Source organism: Bactrocera oleae, chromosome 3 (genome assembly GCF_042242935.1).
Source record: "Bactrocera oleae isolate idBacOlea1 chromosome 3, idBacOlea1, whole genome shotgun sequence".
NCBI lineage: Eukaryota > Metazoa > Arthropoda > Insecta > Diptera > Tephritidae > Bactrocera > Bactrocera oleae.
Genome location: NC_091537.1, coordinates 85,685,999 through 85,707,607, shown reverse-complemented (window position 1 = coordinate 85,707,607; position 21,609 = coordinate 85,685,999). Strand labels below are relative to the sequence as shown.

Here is a 21,609-nt window from a genome sequence, read left to right as displayed (position 1 = left end):
GGACATTCAACAACGTACTGCCGCAAGCGGTCATTAGAGTTTTGGTTGGGGTTGAATTGAACCTTATGCATCTTGTCTTTAAACTTCTATGCGATAGACCGATCGTGAAGGAATGCGATTGTCGGCCACAGCGGCATGTGAGTAGAAGAAGTTATCTCGGCACTTCTTTAGATCATGGTTGTAAATGATATTCTGGAAATCTTGAAGAAGTCGGCTCCTGGCTGATTGCATACGCGCATGACGTATTAGCTCTCATGGTTGAGCGAAAATTTCTGAACACCGTTAATGAGCTAGCTCAGGGATACCTTAGCATCGTAAGCAACTGAGATCACTCCGATAGTAGGGCGGCGATATTACCCTTGAGTTCGCTGACTGTGCACTCAAGACTGGTTAAGGATTATATAGACTCCTTTTCAGCTAGAATTAGACTGGTTTGGGTGCCTGGCATTCAGGAAACTGTAAGGTTGATAAGCTTGCTAGGACAAATATCTCAGTCTCAAAATTGCCTCCATGTGGTTCAGGCTGGAATGTTGGGATTCGGCCGGGCTCAGCAAGCGGCGGTCAACTACCAGCAGCTGTGCTGTCGCAAGGCCCTTTGGGCCCAGGGTAACACGTAAAAATTATAGAGAACCTTTCGCTCTCAGCAAACTCCACCTTTCAATGGTTGTCGGAGTTCAAACTGGACAGACCACATGTATCAGTTGGTACAACACCTAGAATCACATACCTTAATATATTCAGGTGAAATATCAAAAATAGCGGAGCGATGATTACTTCAGCGTGTTTAGAAGTCTACACTGCGCAATAAGAAGCGTTGTAGGAAAAAGCGTTGTATAATACAAAATCACATAAATATAAACATACATAAATAGATGAACCATACATAAATAGTAGCACCGCATGGCACAGCCTACTCTAGTTTAGTGCTTTCATAAAGCTAATTAAATACTCATATCCTTAGTTGGCGTTATAATTGCTTGCTCGCCAGTGGCGTTTACGTAATACTTTTTGCACATTAAACATTTCAGTTATCTTTATTGACTTCGCTTGATATTTTATGGTATGTTTTGGAACAAAAAAATGTAAAGGTGTGCGTATATTTTTCATTGAATAACTATATTTTGTAAATTTCGAGGGAACACAAAATTTTTCAAAATAAATCACCGATTATTGAAGCGCATTAAATTCTTTAAATTCACTTTTTTTATTTATATTGTACATTGAATCTTAAATATCACAAATCTGAGTGCGGTGAAAATGTATGCGGTGTAAGTAAGCAGCCTCAAGTAAAAGTGTAACGGAAAGCATTTAACTGCTGGTTTCGTCAATAACGGTACTTAATGACGCTGTGGCGGTATTCAGTATTATTGTATGGAAAGAATTGGGAAAAGTAGATGTGGGGTTTGAATGAGGGTTACAGGCTTTTACACATCTTTATATTAGTGTATGTATTCACGATAAAATTGCCGGCTTAATGTGTTGCTATATTTTATGGCATACTGCTGTAAGTTAAATGAAATTTGTGGAATGCATTATAGTTTATTAGTAATAACCGTTAAGGATCACAATATATTATTGCATGTAATAAACACATTATGTGGTTCATGTGTATGTAAGTCTTATACATATATGTATGTTTGTATATATGTACACAGATTTAATTATGTAAATGTTATTGGTTGCTCTTAGCAAAAATGTCTCACTTAATTAAGTTTCCTTTTAATCATTTTCACACCTTATTGTATATATCTGTGTATATTTATTTGTATTTGTATATGTGTGGAACTAGTAGAGCTATTTCACTGGTAATCCTTTCACACCAATTGTAATCACACAAAGGTGTCTATAATTTTACACTATATACATACGTACATAGGTAAACCCACAGGCTTTCAAAGTATATCCGATGGCTTATACGATTTCGCTAATTCGTGTCGAGCTCACCAGTAATTATTTGCTAACTATAAATATGTGCATGACCTATCTTCAAATGGGCGTGACTTTAATCGAATTTCAATAAGCTAAGCATATTAAAATATTTCTCCACAACAGATGCCACCTGACCTCATATTTCTATAACATATACTTAAGTACATTAAAGAATTATCTTATTCCAGTGCTATTGTATGGAACAATGTCATATACCAGGACACAATATTGCCCTCAGTAACTTGTTTTTCACGATCTATGGAACATATGATTGCTTGGATGCCTAGAGTTCTTTTCTAATGATTGGAGATGAGGCCGAGAAGTATAAGATTTTAGCTTCACTATGTTTATTTTTTAAAGCAGATTTTTTCGATCTCAAAAGAGCCTCAGAATTCACACTCTTTCCAACGATATATCCCGAAAATTTCAAAAAACTTCTCCTGGACCTAGTTACACTTATATTTAATCGTTCTTGTTATTTTACTCAAAGAAGATGAGTTGTCAGGACCACGCAGCCGTACAATCTAGATAACATGTAAAACAAGCTTTTTTACAAAGTTGATTCCTAGCGAGGAAAGTTTTCACAATCCTTGAATCAACTCACCGATTTCTATTTATGCTATATTGCTATTGTATATACATCGGTAGTTTTTCAAAAAGAGCTGAACAAATGTATTCGTCTTTCATAAAGCTCTGAGGTATGTGGCTCTTACAGATAGCTACAAGTAATAATTGTGGATGGTTTAAAATAAAATTTTTTGAGACTGTGCCGAAAATATTTCAGGATTTCGGGATTAGTGACCATATTTCTTTTTTCTTATTCAGATTTAGACCTAAAGTAAATTGTTTCTATTTAATAATTTTCATTTAAAAATTTTAATATTTCAACGGTTTCGCATATTTCCAAATGTGTTTGACAAAATTAAATATGAGGCCCGATCTGCTTATATATGTACATGCATACGAATATCTTATATATAAAAATGAAGCTAACGCTATTTCTACAGCACGGAATGATAAGAAAGTTTGTACAGTTATTCGTTTATTCCTGCAGAAGGTCCTGACATATACATACACGTTAATTAAAGTCGTAATAGTTACACTGTTTATAACTCAAGAATGGATGAACTGATTTGGCTGAAAATTGGTGCGAGGTAGCTTAGAACCAGGGGATACAACACGTTGAGAGTATAAAAAGGGGCGTAGCAGGGCACGCCAGGTACAGCTGGTATTGAAAAATGATAATGCTTCAGCTATTTCCAGTTTGTTGAAACAAAGTTTTATAAGTGTTTAAATGAGTTCGAATGTGAATTTACGTATATCTCGATATGCTTTGAAAAAATTTCGGGATTCCGAAAAATCAGGGTAACGTTTTTTAATACACAAGTGTGCTATTTCGATACACATTAATTTCGTTGGAATATACTTTTGAATACTCAATCGCCGGAATCCCGAAAAACCGGGCTTGGATATTTTACTAAATACAGTAAGTATTTCATTCTACATACATTTTCGTCGGACTTTACTTTTAAATCCCGTATCACCAGGGACTCGAGAAATCGGGATTGCCATTTTTACTAAATAAAGCTTATATTTCCTTTTACATCAAGTGTCGCTAAACATTACTTATATATCCCGAATCTCCCGGGTCCCGAAAAACGGGATTGTACTTTTTACTGAATAATGTTGATATTTCATTCTACAACAAAATTCGTCAGACTTTATTTTTGAATCCCGAATCCCCGGGATCCCGAAAAATATAAGTAACATTTTTTATAACACACAGGTGTTGTTTCATTCTACAATTTTCGACAGACTTTACTTTTGAGTATAGTTTCTATAATCTTCGTGTAACTTTGTTCTTACATTCTCTTCTCCGAACACATTTTCTATACTCTCATACTCGTTTAGTCTTTCGACCAATTCATTTGAAATTCAGATTGTCTTCCACATAGTCTAATGCCACTCTACTCACCTTAACGATCTGATTTCCGGATAAAGATACGCATTCGGATTGCCACCACTTGTTGTGCCATACCAAGCGAAATGTTGCTCCTGCACCAGCGAGTCATTGAACGCACCGTAAAGCATTAAGTGTCCGTTCTCCGAAAGCCAAATTGCATTATTCGAGTGCAGGATTTCCTCTACAAAGCGCAAGAGGCAGGCAGCGGCAAGCATCAGCAGCAAAAATGAGTATTCCAGTGAAGAGGTTGATGGAGCAAGTGGTCATCGAAGCGGACATCGCATATTTTTGGAACGAACGCAAAAAAAAAAACAAAAACGGAAATTCAATTTTCGATTTAAATCAATCTAATCGTATGCGCAATCAATGAGAATGCATGAATGAATTGAAATGAGTTACAAAAATGAATAAAAAACAAGCTAGTTAGTCGGCGCAGGGCCACCAGCCAACAGCTAGTGCTTATACTCACCTTCATACAGCCAATCGGGTATGCCATTGTAGACGATGCCAGGCACTGCATCGCGCGTTATGCGGTACACATGATTGGTGGAGCGTGGCCCTTGGCAGTAGTAGATGTCATAGTTATAGACCAACACCAGCGCATTGCCACCAGTTGTGGTGCCGGTGCTGCTGGAGGTGGTGCTTGCATTGTTTCTCTTAGCCGCTTGAGTGCTTACGAAGCGGGCATAGTGTAGATAGGGCCACTCATCGCTATGTGCATCGATTTTCAATTTGATGCTTTCACTGAAAGAGCGGAAAAAGTAGATAGAGAGGATAAATGAATTGAAAAAATTATGAGCATGAGTTGTATTGAACTGCAGAAGTCCAAGCTACAGTTTGTCAGTCAACAGTTTGTGTTTGTTTTTAGTTTTTATTGTATATTTATTTACAGCTCAGTGTATATGCGGGCGTGTGCCGTGAAAATACGGAAATAGAGCGGCAAAGGAAATGATTATAGTTGAGCAGCTGCTTTTTAGTCCGTTTACAAGTATATATGAATAGAAATTGAATAAAAGATTCGAAATAAGCCATTGGTTGAAAACACAATTTATGGTCAGTCTGTAATGGAATGGGCGGGAGAGGGGGTAAAAAGGTTAGGTAGAGCCGTGTCAGCTCAAAAAGGTAAAGAGGAAATGAAAGTTCAATAGAAATATCTAAGTTATTTTTAGATAAGGGCTATTTCAGGTAAAGTGTAAATAAGAAAAAGGTAAAAACATCTCAACTAAGTTTATGTATATAGATGCACGTAGATATACTTGTAATATTTATATAATAAATTGAAGCGGCTTTTTTAAATATTTCCATCTATAGATTACTTTTGTATATACATATATTGGAAGAGTCAGCAATGCTTTTTTGACCACAAGACAGATAAATTTTAGACCATGGGACTCAAGCCATTTGCCAACTATTGTGATCTGTGCAGAATTTTTGGACTTATAATGTTTGATTGTCAAAATCTGTAAACTTAAGAAGTCGTCCTTATTATGTGGTATGTATTTTACTACTAATAGGGGTTAAAGGGTTTAGCTCGCGCGTCGATGTCTTCTAACCGGCTACAAAGATTGTGGAGTGTATCGACGTGTTTAATACATGCGGCAATAGGTATTATGAGAATTGGCTTCCTAAGAATCCAAAGAAATATTTTTTTGTATGGAGACGGGAGCGAATAGCTGTGAGGTGATTGTAGCAGAGTTCGTGCTCATTATCTTGACGGTGGTTAGATTTTAAAACAATGTTAAGAGGTAGCTAAAGAGTGACGGTTTTATTGAGTGTCCGTGGAAAAGCTGTGCTGTTCTCTTCAGGCTTACATGAGGTTCAAAAGAAAAAAATCGTAAACCCAAAACGACAAATAGAGTTCTTTCTTAAAAGCTTATTCTTATCGAAAGAAAGATCTCTTGAAAATTTTATCAGAGTAATAAACTTTAAGAGCTTCTCTATGCGAAAAAATATAAACTAATACTTGTTTCATAGGCGCTTGTATTATTTATTAATTGCTAATCATAAATACGAAAAACCGGAATACCCTAATATCTGAGACTACCGTCTTAGCAGTTTTAGTTTTCACTTTCATTTAGAGTTACAAATAGTTAAGTTCCAAAAACCGTACGAAAGGAGAGATAAACTCTTGGATTTAACTCGGCTGGTTTGCTTCTTGATCATTTTCTGAGATCAGCTCGTGAAACGTTGATGTTGAAATCGTACATATTATAATTAGCCCACATATGTTATTGTTTAAAATTTAAAATTGTACTTTGTTGGTAATCATCTTTGTAGCAGTTTACGGCAATTTCTTACATATATTTCATCACTCTCCCCGTTACTCACCTTGTTTGTATATCGAAGAGCGTGTACTGTGCCAAAAACGAATGCCGAAAAAGTTTTACGACATTCTGCGCCAATAAGATATAGCGTTTATCCGCCGATATGGAGAATGTATAAGGTGCAAATGTTTTCTGTAAAAAGAAAAATTAATGAGAAATGCTTGTTTACCTAAATTTCTTGTAAATAATTTATGTTACAAATTTATGTTTCGATATGAGGCGGTGTGTGTGTGTGTGTTAGAAAATGTAATTACAAATTATTTGCATTATTTTTCGAGAAGCACAATAAACAAACAAATGATCAATTTAAGTGTTTTCTTTTTGTTTTTTTATTTCTTTTTGCTCTTTTACGTGGCTTTTCTGCTAATTTTAATGGATTTTTAAATGGTTTATAGCTCATAAAGCATGTTTATCCTTTATTCAGTATTATTTGTGCATTTTTACTACATTTCTGCGGTTTTGCGGCTGTTTGACTAACCCCACAGGAGGTTGCTGCAGGCAATAACAGAAATGCATTAGCTGTTGTGTAAATATGTATGTACTTTGTTCAATTACATTATGCGGCAATAAGTTTTTGTTTTTACTTTTGAGTTCAATTTATTAATTATTCATTAGTTGGTTGTAAAGTGCAATGCATACATTATGTTAAATAATAAATTAGCACTTTTTGTTGGCTTTCAAAGTAAATGGTTTGCAATTAATTTCGCTATATTTCATTAAGAGTGCGACACCGCAAGCAGTTTTTGCTATAAATTCTTGCGATAATGTACTGTATGATTATATAAAGTATACATTTATATTTTAATATTTTCACATTTAAACTTAACACCAGCAATACGAACCAGTCGAAATGATCGGTTATTATTTATTTCTACCATTTCCTCTTTATTCCTACTTAATATTTTACGATAATGTCATGGTTTGATTGATATTGCGTATAGAATAATATTATGAATTATATTGTTCTTACGCTTCTAATTTTCAGAGAGAGAGAATGACATATTTGAAATAGATGTATGTTAAATCGTCATAGTTCTAGTATTAATCAACATCTACTAAAAAAACAATTTATATATTAGAGTAAATTTAAATCGTTTTATTGAAATTTATTATTATTTACATCAATGCTAGTTGAATAATATATTATTATTTAAAATTTAAAAATTGTTAGAATATGTTACAAATATTAATTTATTTATTTAAAAAATTCGAATTAAATTATGCCTAAAAAATATTATTTTTTTATTTTAACTAATTATTGTTTTTTTTTAACTAAAAAAAAATTGCATTGAATTTTATTTTTATTTTTTTCTAATGAAATTGAAAATATTTTTTTACTTGAATTAATTATTTTTTTGCAATGTTTTTAAATATTTTATATATATTTTATAAAAAATTTTAACAATGAATATATAATATATATTAAAAAATATATCCGTTTCGCTTTTTTTAAATAATTTTTTTATTTACTTTAAAAAAACACAAATGTTTTATAATTTATTCAGTTTAATTAGTTTAATTTATTTAAAAAATATTTGTTTATCTTATTTTTAATTTAAAAACATTATCATAAGTGCTTGTTTAATCTTTTAAACGAAATATATTTTTAAAATGAAATCAAAATCAAAGCACAAAAAAAATTATTTAAGTTAATTAGTTTATTTTATTATTTGAAAAAAGCTAATTTAATTTAACTAAAAATATGTTTAATATAATTTTTAATTTCATTATAAAAAACCATATAATTCACACCGTTTTCCAGAATGTTTTTTAATTTGAACTTAAAAATTGTATCAAAAAAATTTTTTTTTATATAATATTATAATATAAAGTTATTTTTAAGAATATTAAGTTATCTAAAAATATTAATTTTATTATTATAATATTTATATTCTGCTTATTTATCTTCCAAAAAAGTTTACATAAAATAAAAAAAAATTTAAAATAAATTCGGATTCAAACTTTCTAACCGCTGATTCCTATCTATTTAATGTAATTTTCAATCAGAATCCGTTTGAAAAACGTGGCTATGTTTTAGAAATTATTTGAAAGAAGCAACTCTTCTTAAATATAGTTTTTGAGCTTTGAAAAATTAAATTTCTTTTGTATCTATACATAATTTCTAATATATGAATTAACATATATATATATAATAACTATAGTTTTTAAAATTCCCAGCAGGTGGCAGCATCAAGACATTTTTTATTTCATTATTTGCTTAAAAAGTACTCCATTTTTATATTGTTTCCGTCGTTTGGATCATACTCATATAGATAATTTATAGTCAACTTAAACACAAATTCAGATAATTTGAACTCATACTACTACTATACTGGTCGGTTATTACTTTTCAAACATATTTATTTTAAAGTAATAAAGTTTTCTAAACTTTTGTGTTTTTTTTCACACTTTGATACTTACATATGTCACATTTGACATGAGAACTCGCTCATTTAGACTAGATGCATTTAACAACACGATTCTTCCCCAGTGATCCTGATAAACAAATTCCTCGCCTGCGTTGATTAGCAAAAATGGTAGAGAAAAAATTAGAAAATAAGAATTGTTTTGAAAAAAAAGTAGGCAAATATGTTTTAAAGAATCTATATATGTACTCTCATGGCATCTAAATAAGTAAAAAATGTGTAATTTTTAAAATTTAATTTAAAAAGTATAACACTGAAAGTTTTTATAATATAACACAGGAAAAAATAATCAATACTTCCAACATAACCTTAAATATTATTTTACAACACATTTATTACTTTGTATAAGAAATGAAGAGTAAGAGGCTTCAAAAGTTGTAAATATTTAGAAAATATAAGCGAATTTCGATTTTAAAATCTCACAAAGCAGAGGTCAGAAAATCAATCTTAATTCGCACAGTTCATCGATTTTAGAAAAAATCATACGAAATTTGAGTCTAGAAATATCTCAAAATATAGCAGAATCAATATTATTAAGTGGCAGAAGTTATTCGCGTTTTCGAATAATTTAAAATTTTTTGTATACTTCAAAAAAAAAAACGTTTAAAAATAAAACCTCAAATTATCTTTGAAAATTTTAAAAAAATTTTTGTTGATAAATAAAAAACACCTCATTTTGCAAATGACTTTAAAATGTAATATAGCAAATAGAAGTAGGAATTAGGCAAGAAGAAAAGATAAATATTCAGTTTAAGCAGTCAGAACCACACTGATTTCAAAACTGACCCTAAATTTTCTTATATTTTCAAAACTTGATGTGGAAAAAGATTATGCAAAGTTTTGAAAATAACCTCAAATATTCTTATAAATAACTTTCTGTAGAAATAAGATAATGAAAAAGACTTTAAAATGGATTCAGTCAAATAAACACAAATGTGCAATTAGAGCTCTTAATAATTAAAAAAAAATTCCTTTAAAAAATATTGCGAAAATTATTTAAAACAAAAAATGTTGAAAAATAATTTTAAAAAATTGTGCAATAAAGTCTCAGAATTTCGAAAATAGCCTCAAATTTAGATTTTAAGTACTTAAAGGGATGGGAAAACATTTTGAAATTCGCAAATAACCTTAAAAGTTCTTTTTAAAAACGAACGTCTGAAATGTAAATACGAAAATTATAAGCTATAGATCGGATCACAATGTTAACCGATTTTTAGTTAGTCCATATTTACGAAATTTATAAAACATTTATTTTACGTTCAACTTAAAAGTTTTCAGACACATTTTTTTAATGCTGCGCAGTTTGTAAATTATTTAAGCTAACTAAAAATGTATGAATATCTTTTAACATAAATATCGAATATTTTAAAATTGTGCTCAATATTTATAGAGCTTAATATCACACGCATTTATCAATCAACTTGAAACGGGCTGCCATTCTCACACACTCACCATTTATCCATGTACCGTTGGCACGCTGCGGCATAAAGAGTCCATCCACAATGTCTTGCAGTTTGATGCGTTGCCCCTTGACGCGCGGCCCCTCATCGGGTGGTGTGAGAAGTACCTTTTTTGATAAATGCAGAAATTTTATATGTTGTTTTCTATAAAGAAAACCAGACAAAGAGAGAGAAAAAAAGCACAAAAAATGGGGGGGACACACGACCACCACGAGACACAATAAAAAATAAAAAAAATCGGAAGAATGGGAAAAATATATGACATAAAATTTACACAAAAATTTGTGGGATGACACAGCAATTGCAGAAAAAGAAAAGACATATGCTATATACATATACACATACAAGAATGCATGAGGCACAGTGAATATATACACATACACATAATGCTATATGGTGTGCAAAATAAGAAAGCTATGGATACGAAAAAAATTAGTTTTACAAAAAAGGAAGAAAATAAGGTTTAATAGCCGAAAAGTATGCAGCACATTAAAAAAGCCGGTAAAATATTATATAATACATTACTTGAAAATGGTGGGTAAATGACATGCTTGTTTGAGTTTGATGCACATAGACAGGTAAAAGCATAAAATTTGCAGTATTAGTGTGGGCATTTTGCAAAAAATTTTGTATTATTTTTTTATAAATTTGAGTTTTAGCTTAAAAAAAAAGGAGTTTTGTTAACAAATAACCTTTAAAATGTTTACTTTGTAATATATGCGAATTACTTTATTATATTAGGGTAGCTCATTTAAAAAAATTTTTTCCTTGATTTTTTAAATTTAATTTTTCGCTTTAAACACGAAAAAAAAATAGTCTAGTTATACTCTAAACTAAAGAAAGAATAATTTTTAATATATATGTAGTATTATTTTAATTATTTTTAAGATTTTTTGTATATAGATATTCAAATTATTTGGGTACAAATTTTTTATTTAATATTTCGATTTTTTAACGATTTTATATACTGATACAACGATCAAATTTTATAATATTCATGTCCTAAAATAATTCAACACGCCTTAAGGTAAACTTTTTTTATCAAAGGGTCAAGCAAATATTTGTACACAGCATATTTGCAAAAATTGAACTATCATAATAGAAATTTAGCAAAAAAACAGTATTTATAAAAAAATATAATTATAATTTAGCGAAAAAAAAAAGTTTTTTAAAAAGTGATAATTAATGAATAATGCGCGATATAGTTTTTAAATTTTTTACATGTCTCCGTGGGTTTTACAACACATTTCGTTATATATTACAACTATTTCACATACACTCATACATATAAAGTTTATTTTCACATGCAAGATTTGTTTTTTACAAAAGATTAACAGTATACACAAATTTCTTTTCAGTTAGCGACTATTATATATTGCATTGCAATCTCACTCACCACAGAGGTAACAATTAGCGCCAATACAATTATTATAACCAATAGAGCAATGAAAATGCCACGCCAATTCCGCTGATTTGGATTGCTGGAGACCAACTGCAAGCAAAAAAGAAACAGTGTTAAAGTGTTTAATTAAATAGTGCAATATGTTTGGATAACTGTTGAGGAAGTTTCAAAGTGCTTATGCTTTAATGGTAAGTGCTATAATTGATATTAATATATTAAAATATCTCACGGGTATCTATTTCTAATTTTCTTTTAAATGTTATTTGCCAAAACAACAAAGAAATATCGAATAGCATATGAATTATATTTCATCATCACTATCTGTATTACAACTTCAACATTGAGCTTGAAGTATTCCCAAAATGGCACCAATTTAATAATAGTTTTTTCCTTATTTCTCCCTAACGAATTAAATATACATGAGAGTACTTATTTGGAAGAAATTTTGATAGGCGTATATCTTCATTCATTTCCGAATATATATAAATATATGTGAGAGATATGACAAACAATTTCACCACAATAACAAATTCCGCCTCATCCCATTTGATCATCGTTTTTACAAAAGAGCCAAGTCTTTTGGTACGAGTCTAGCATTGACGCGCTTCATACCCAAAACATTAACCAAATGTGTTGAGATCCTCTGCTATCTGTCTGTTGCTAACACGACTAATTTCAGGCGCTGTTCTTTTTAATTTTTTCGATGTTGTCGTCATTCACAGAAGTGGATTCACGTTAGGAAAATTTTCGAGGACTTCACGACGTTCACTGAATGCTTTGAGCTATATACTTGTGTTTGAGGTAAAGTAGACTCTCCACTTCTTAAACGTTTTCAACGATTCCCAAACCGTGGTATCATTGTCCACAAAAATAGACGTAAAAACACACAAATATAACAAAACCAAGCAAGGAAAGATAAATTTATCGATTCTGTTTGCGCGAGCAGCTTAAATGGATCATTCCGTGTCAAATTTGATCAGATAACTCAAACTTAAACTTTTATGCGAAATTCTTTCTTCTACAACTCCTATTTCATGGATCAAAGACACATTTTCTAATAGGGAACGCCATAATCTTGGTCTATCGCCTGATTATTGATTAGTTAGGCAGACCTTCAGCTCAATTGAAGCCACTGCCTAGTAAATTTTATTTTTTTTTCCTTTTTCCTATAGAATCATTAAATTTGATATTAATTCTTGAACAAACTCTCCTTACGTTTTTGTTAGATTACATGAAATTCGTCCTTTATTTAAAGCATAAACTGTTAGTTATGCTATTTGCTACCAAGTCAATTAATACAAACTAAACCATTTCCATCAAAAGAAATTAGAAAATAACGTTATTTTCGAAACTAATGAGCAGATTGCCAGCACACCATAACTAGAAAGCAATTTGAGCTGCCTTCGTCTAATTGATTTCAGGGCATTTCAGCAGCCAATTCTCCATGGACAAGCGTCGGCTTACAAATGGAAAACCAATAACAATTTGAAGTATGTGAACATTAAACTTTCACTCAACTAAGCATTTATTTTATTTGCAAATATTTTCTCAACATTGGCACCCATTTTTTATTGCCGTTGTTTTTGTTGTGCACATTATTATTCTCCAACTCTTCATTGTGCAACAAGAGGTTGCGCCGTGTGGCACATTTGTAATGTTTCATTCGCATACAAGATTACTTCTTTCACGTACATTTGTATGAAATTTTGTATATGGCTTTGTGTGTGTGCTTTTTTTTGGGTTTACCTTTTTTGAAGGTTTCTCATTTACTTCTAATTCATGCCAAGTTCTTGTACGCCGCTACCCCGTAGTGCGTTTTGTCGACTTTTTGTAGACCTGCTTTGTGTGATTACATGTGGGTTTTTGTGTGTGTATGTGTGCATCTTCTGTTATTTATTTGCTGCACTTTGGCAACATTTGTGGTCATTATTTTGGCCACCATTATGCGAATGTTATTATAACGCCTACTTGCTTGAAACCAGTAACAACAATACAGCTACAATAGCAAAACAATAACAACAACAACATCAACTATTATATAAACAACAGTAGCGACGATATTAACAACAATATATATAGTATAGTGAGAGCAGCAATCAGCAAATGTGTTGGCAAATAATGAAAAGGTAGTCATTCCTGTTGTTGACTACTAACAAAGGTGTGCGCCTAAAAGCACACTATGGTTTGGTTATTTTCTTGAACATAATATATTTCGATTTATTTTCTGATGATTATTAAAAAATTATAGACACTTTTTGTTGAATTTTTTATAGATTTCTAATTAGCATAATTTTTGGAAATTTTTGGGTTTGTAAAATTAATTTTTTAATTTTTTTTTGTGGTAGCAATTGTCATTGCTGGCTTCAACACTTCTTAATACATATTGTACCATTTAATTAAAAATGGTTGAAATCGGATTATACCTATCTGCCAGATACCGAGTATGGAAAGCTCCGGGACTGTAACTGGCTTTTTATCAAAAATATTGTTTCATTTGTACAATCTGTTACTGAAATAGAAATGTATCTTTTTGATCTGGTACTCATGAACTTACTGAACTACTACCTCCCCTAGCTTCCATTTACTTGAATTAATGTTTTTCTATCGTTTGGGTGACTTTATATCGTTTCTATCGATCAACATGTGGGATATTTTAAAAAAGATACGCGGACAGATATCTTGACCACTATGTGGGTTAACGGGGAAAGGAAATTGAAATAGTTCCAGACCTTGATGCAACACTTATATATTTTAATATCATGATTTTAGGTCATTCCGGTTGCACAAGCTCTGAAACAAGCCTTAGACACATACTTTCAAGTTATTCACTCCAGCCTACCAGCTCGACCCCGCTACTCAAAAACTTTACTTTGGCAGAAATAGCACTTTTTATATCCCCAGTACCAGTTGATTCTTAAATTTCACGTTTCTTGCTTATTATAGCGCCTAAAATCAGACGTGCAAAAAAGAAAGTAAGTGAAAAAATCGCACTTTTATTAGTCTAGTGTCTGAAGGCCAACGAAAGTGAAAACATTATTATTGAGCTTAAGTTAAATTATTTTTATCGAAAGTGTGGCTGTATATATGTCGAGAGTGTCTTAGAGGACCTTTTCATACATATGCACTGGTAGGTTCAAGCACAGATGGTACAGCTAATAAATAATTACAGTATTATTAGAGTTCTTTGCGCTCGCAGCGGCATATTAAATTTCCAATTCAGTGCACAATTGACGCATTTAATATTAATATACAAGACGCCCTAAAGTATGTGTACTTAATTTAATTTCATATTTTATGAGTGGAAGGTGAAACTGAAGAAAAGAAAATGGGAATTTGGATGAAAAAAGAAATTTAGAGAAAGGCAGGGAAAGTTTTTGAGAAATAATGTTGCTTTATGGATTTTTGAATGAGTCTAGATGGGTTTTCGAATTTACGTCAATAATTCTAATAAAGCAGTGCATATATTAGTTTTTTTAGTATACATTGTACTTTGAGTTAAAGAAATAACGAAAGCAATTTGTTAAATTGATATATTTTAGTTATTTAATTTTAATTGTTAAACTTTGATTATTTAATTTCTAAATTTTATATTTATCTTTTATTTTTAAATTAATTATTTTGTGCTTTGTTTATTACAATAATTTAACTGATACATTTTAATTGGTATTATTTCAGCACTTGATTAGTTTTAACTACTTATAATATTTTTATTTCTAATATATTTTTTACATTTTATTTGTATTTTGAGATTTATTTTAATAATTTGTAAGTTTTTATTACTTTCCACAACATTTTAAAATTCATCAAAATTAATTTGTTTTTTTTATTTATTGCATATTGTGATCCTTTTTTCAAATTTATATAAATTCATTTTAATTACTTCTTTTTATCAGTTCATAAGTTTTAATTAGTTTTCAATAAAATTTTAAAATCTTCATGCTCAATTTTTTGTTGTTAATTTTTTTGAATTTTGTGATCTTTTTATTAATTTATATAAATTCATTTTAATTTTTTTTTTAATCGGTTCATAAGTTTTAATTAGTTTTCAATACATTTTTTTGGTTAATTTCATTTCATATTTTATGAGCGGAAGCTGAGCACAACTTGAGAAAAGAAAATTGTTTATTAATTAATTTATTTATTTATATATAAAAAAATTATTTCATGCCCATATTCTGGTTTTTCATTCTGATTATTTCCTTTATTACTTGGTGAAATATTTTTAATTTTCTATTTTTTTATTTCTTTCAAATTTCGTGATTTTTTAGTTGTTTAGTTTTAACTATTTTAAAAAAATAATTTCTTATTTTTATAAATTTTAGTTTTTAGTTCATAAGTTTCAATTACTTTTCAATACAATTTTTTAATATCTTTTTTCATAAATTTTTTACATTTTGTGATATATTTATTTTATTTAAAAATTTATTTAAAAGGTGGAGGATTTTTTTTTCCTTAAATAAAATTTATGTGATTTAAGTATATATCTGATAACAATCAACAAATGTATTCAAAAAGGTATTGGCAATTCGAAATAAATTGACCAAAAATTGCAAAAATAATAAATCAATTTTCATTTCTGACAACACTCTTTCTCTTATCCCCTTCAAATTTCCGTAAAACGCACCACAATTTGCACGCTTTATTCATTTCTCCAGTGATTCTGAACTAAATAATATTTTATTCTAGCTTGTGTCAACACTCTGTTGATTTTTCTTTAACTGTTGTTGTTGTCATTTTATTTGTTTGTTGCAAAATTAATTGCTTAGAAATTTCCATTACACCAAGCAACAGCAGTGCTTGCATTTATATAATGTAAAAGTTTTGCAATTCAGGTGGAATTAAGCGTCATGTCCGTCAATATGTAAAAATATGTTTGTGTGTGACTGTGTATGTGAATGTGGTCGGTACAAACATTACAAAGTATAAGAAACGCCTTTACTAGACCAGGTTTATTTAATGAAGGGTTAAATGTTGATATTATTTCGCCTAAAGTGAACTAGTTCATATAGGCCTAGATACGAACCAACTCTATACCGGAGAAATGCAACTGCTCAGTGTTTAGAAATTATTATTTTTTTGGCTTATAGGCATTTGAAACTTGGAAACCATTTGAAATTTGTATCGATTGATCTAACAGTTTTATCGATAAGTGATAAATATGATTAAATTCATTGTATCACTTAAATGGCCGTTATAGCTCTTTAAAAATACAATAAACAAAAGAAATGCTTAATAATATTAGGTAAAGTAAAAAGTTCGTTCGGTTTTTTATTGATTTTTCAAAAGATGATAACTTTGTGTACATTTGTCCGATTTAAGTCAAATATGCGCCGTTTTGTTCGTAAACTTGTTGCCAACTTCATTATACCTCTCTCTTAGAAGACTGCGTCCCTATTGCCAAAAAACTCGGAGAGCCAATTTTCACAGGCCTCTCTTGAGGCCAACTTCTCACCATTAAGCGCGTTCGCCATGAACAGGAAAAGATGGTAATCACTTGGTGCCAGGTCCGGACTATAAGGTGGGGGCATTAGAACCTCCCATCCGAGCTGCAGGAGCTTCTGGCGAGTCACCAAAGGCGTGTGTGGCCTGGCGTTGTCCTGATGGAACACAATTCGGCCGCTGTTGATCATAGAGCCTCTTCTAGATGAGTGCAGCCTTCAAGCGGTCCAGTTGTTGGCAGTAGAGGGCCGAATTGAGCGTTTGGCCATAGGGGAGCAACTCGCAGTAGATGATTCCTTGCCCATCCAACCAAACACACAGCAAAACCTTCCTGGCCGTCAATCCGGTCTTGGCCACCGTCTGGGCCGCTTCCCCGAACTTTGACCACGACCATTTGCGCTCGATGTTGTCGTAAGTGACCCATTTTTCATTGCTACTCACAATTGGCTTCAGAAACGGGTCGATTTTGTTGCGATTCTGCAGCGATTTGCAGATGGAAATTCGGTCCATCATGTTTTTTGCGTTAGTTCGTGTGACACCCAAACATCGAGCTCCTTTTTGAATCCAAGGTTATGCAAATGGTTCAGACGATATTCTGGCTTATCGTTAGTTTTTCAGCAATTAAGTAAGTGCTCACGTGACGGTCTGTTTCCACTATTTCCATGATTTTATCGCAATTTTCGAAGACAGGCCTCCCGACGCGTGGTGAATCTTTGACATCGAAATTACCGGAACGGAACTTAGCAAATCACTTTTGTGCTACACGTTCGTTTACAGTATCGGGCCCATAAACTAAATTTATGTTTTCAGCCGCTTTGACAGCTTTTTCGCTTTGATCGAAGAAAATTTGTAAAATATAGCGAATTTTCTCTTTGCTGGTGTCCATCTTTGACGAGCGCTCACAACGAACTGAGTAAATCAATCGAAAAACTGTCAGAGACAAAGTTTTAACAAACTGTAACACTATACTATGGACAATAACGCCATCGCTTAGATAAAAACCGAACGAACTTTTTACTTGACCTAATATATTAATAGACAATAATAATAGAGGAAAGTTGTCGGCTTTGAAATTTATTTTGTTTGTTTTTTATTAACTTTCATGACTAAACTTAGGGTTCTGAATTTGACGAGCGCTCACAACGAACTGAGTAAATCAATCGAAAAACTGTCAGAGACAAAGTTTTAACAAACTGTAACACTATACTATGGACAATAACGCCATCGCTTAGATAAAAACCGAACGAACTTTTTACTTGACCTAATATATTAATAGACAATAATAATAATAGAAAGTTGTCGGCTTTGAAATTTATTTTGTTTGTTTTTTATTAACTTTCATGACTAAACTTAGGGTTCTGAATTTGACGAGCGCTCACAACGAACTGAGTAAATCAATCGAAAAACTGTCAGAGACAAAGTTTTAACAAACTGTAACACTATACTATGGACAATAACGCCATCGCTTAGATAAAAACCGAACGAACTTTTTACTTGACCTAATATATTAATAGACAATAATAATAGAAGAAAGTTGTCGGCTTTGAAATTTATTTTGTTTGTTTTTTATTAACTTTCATGACTAAACTTAGGGTTCTGAATTTGACGAGCGCTCACAACGAACTGAGTAAATCAATCGAAAAACTGTCAGAGACAAAGTTTTAACAAACTGTAACACTATACTATGGACAATAACGCCATCGGTTAGATAAAAACCGAACGAACTTTTTACTTGACCTAATATATTAATAGACAATAATAATAATAGAAAGTTGTCGGCTTTGAAATTTATTTTGTTTGTTTTTTATTAACTTTCATGACTAAACTTAGGGTTCTGAATTTAAAAATGATCCATAATCGAATCTTTACTTTTTGAATTGTTGTTTTAAAGATTTAAAGCTATCCGTAAAATGTAAAAAAAGATATCAAATAAAGTGCCTTAGGCGGTGGGAATTTATATTTATGATATTATCGTTATATTTTAATCGAAAAATCTTGATAAGTTGATATTATAGACTTATCGCAAATAACAAAAATAATCATATAATAAAAAAAGTTGGCTTTAAATAATATGATTTACGTGTATAAAAATATTGAAGATTTTAAAGATTTAAAACTACTAATAGTCTTTTGCATAATATAAGCGATAATAATCAGAAACAAATTTAAAATTCATTACATATTATTTGTTTTATTTCTGATTTCCAAAGAAACGCCCCACGAAAATACAGTAAATGTTTATTAAAACTCGATGTCATGACTTTGCGTTACATTCTCTAATTTAGTCTCACTCACTCTATCTCTCTTTCTCTCTGTTGCTCTTGTTCACACAACTAAGCCGCGTTCAACCGCTATCAATAAAGGTCATCGAAAATCATCAATTTCCCCGAATTGGCACAGCGAAATCCATTAACAAATGACATTATCGCATTTCAGCACACGAAAAGCGCTTGAAGCCGATTTCCACTGTCTCTCAATGCATTGTTTCGCCACTGAAAGCTTTTGAGCAAGAGAGCGCAAGAGGCATGTGTCCACCTCGCTGGTGGAGCACGCTGAATATTATTCGCTTGTAATTTATTATGCGGCTTAATTGTTTCACTTAAACCTTTTACGTAACGACAACTGACACCGAACACAAGCGACAAGCGAAGATAACATTACTACCACTAACAATGCAATAATAACAACTTGAGAATATTGAGAATCATGCAAACAAAGTCAAAGAGTCGGTACACTCGTACCTCGTTAACGGTAACACTTGTTATACCATTCGAAGCAAATACAACTCTGTACTTAAGGTCCAACTTCGCGAAACTTTTGTTATTGTGATTTTGCTTTTGTTTTCTACTCGCACTCCTGGGGTACTTATCTTCTTGTGGCGGAAGGATCAGTTAAGCTGGCAAAACTAACAAATGTGTTAGGAAAAGTAAATACAACGTAAAGGATACTGTTGACATTACTCTTGTGTGGTTTTAGCTAACAGAAAACGGCGAGAAGAAAGCAAAAAGCAATCAACTTTTACCTCGTTAGTGGGGCCAAAGCGGATATAGAGTGCTGAAACGCTTGCGATATTGAATTGGCAGCGTGCCAAAGCGCTCAGTGCTGCCAAAGTGTGCTGCCAGGTGTTGCGCGGCAATAATTTTTTAAAATTTAATAAGCTATTGAGCTGATAACACTATTTGGCAAGTCGTTTGAAATCAATTGATTTTTTTTTATTAGAAAAAAACGTAATTTTTTTTGGAGGAAGGTGATAAGTGGATTACAATCCAGCCCTGATTTATCATCATCATTTCCTATTCTCATATTGGAGCATAGGGCTTTGAGCCCTGATATATAAAAGAAAGTAAAATGTGACATGAGAGAAGGCTTCAACATGACCAGAGAACTATAGGAGTGTAAGCAACCCATACCCACAGCTTAGATGAAGGAGACCCTCATGTTTTATTTCTTTTGTTCCTTTTTTTTAAATAAAAGGAAATGCTAGCCGAAAGTCATACCCCATAGTGTCTTTGCCCCATGAATGTCGAAAACTGAGCTTCAATCGCTTTGATTTTCATTATGTACTCGGCCTTATGATAGAGGGTTTAGTTTAGAAGATTCTCATGATGTTGAGAGTCTTGGGTCTAAAAGATGTCCACTCCTGTTGCTTAGAACTGAAAACCTTCTGAAATTGTCTTTGCCGCACTATGTTCCTAACCTAACGACTAGAGACCCTTATTTTGAAGAAATGCGATACAATTAAATATTTCTCTTAATAGTATTGAATATTCACTCAGTTCTAACACTTGGTAAAAACTTTGCTAAAACTTTGATAAAGTCAAAGTGAAAACTTTTTTCACAACTTTTTATAAAAAAATTGCATCAGCAAAAATATTATGTTGCTAGCAATATGAGTACGGTAAACTTGTATTAGAGACAGACCCTGTAGAAACTTTTGATCTGCTCAATAGAAGTTTTTGTTTTTACATGGGAATGTTTTTAGTAATATTATATAAAATATTTTCTAGTATTTGCATTATATTTTAGTTATAAATAACCTTCTCATCACTCACACAATTTCTAGCTGGGTGTCCACACCGTGTACTCCCTACAGTTAATACAATAGACACACCCCCATATGCCATTCTTCATTTACAGTTTTTCTAATATCGCACTTCAAACAAATTCTGATGTCACATGCGCTGGTTCGTTCGTTTAGCTTGTCAAGTGCGTTCTGCATCAAAGCATCGATTTGAAATGCAATGACAGTTCGCACTTGAGCTGTCATAGCTGTGGCAACCAATTGTATTCACATTGCCACGCGCTGCATCATTTAGGGGTATTTTCCATGCGTGACCTTCGACCTTTTTTTCTCTGCTAAAAGTTACATATTTTTTGCATTTACTGTTTAAGCATATTGGATTTATGTACGGGGTGTACGAGGTGTTATACGAGTATACAATAGTTTTCGCGTTCTTTTCATTTCGAGAAGTGTCAATTGTCATAAGGAAGTGTGTGATAACGGTGAATTGTGAGCGGGATTTTCATTTCAAAATGAAAAATGTTTTGAAAAAAAAATCATAATAATGCAGTAACGTATTTTAGAAGCGGTGATTGAAATATATACAAATATGTCAATAATTGTTTCTGGTCGGCTGGAGGAACTATGTATGATACGTTTAGTCAG

General features: G+C 31.7%; 1 protein-coding gene and 1 long non-coding RNA gene across 5 annotated transcripts in view; one reads left to right on the top strand and one right to left on the bottom strand.

Moving 5' to 3' along the window:
- The window catches only part of LOC118682286 (uncharacterized), a 319,104-nt gene that overhangs the window by 135,829 nt on the left and 161,666 nt on the right, over positions 1–21,609 (top strand). The gene's annotated exons all lie outside the window — the stretch shown is intronic.
- Positions 1–21,609, bottom strand: part of LOC118682281 (inactive dipeptidyl peptidase 10) — a 73,106-nt gene that overhangs the window by 9,820 nt on the left and 41,677 nt on the right. For 3 of the 4 annotated variants that reach the window (XM_070107117.1, XM_070107115.1, XM_070107116.1), the window contains 6 exons: positions 11,499–11,594; positions 10,095–10,209; positions 8,638–8,732; positions 6,221–6,348; positions 4,362–4,636; positions 3,905–4,073 (listed from right to left, as the gene is read on the bottom strand). In XM_070107117.1, coding sequence (XP_069963218.1) covers positions 3,905–4,073; positions 4,362–4,636; positions 6,221–6,348; positions 8,638–8,732; positions 10,095–10,209; positions 11,499–11,594 — 878 coding nt within the window. Of the gene's footprint in view, positions 1–3,904; positions 4,074–4,361; positions 4,637–6,220; positions 6,349–8,637; positions 8,733–10,094; positions 10,247–11,498; positions 11,595–21,609 lie in introns of those variants that run through there. The other variant, XM_070107118.1, reaches the window with a different exon arrangement.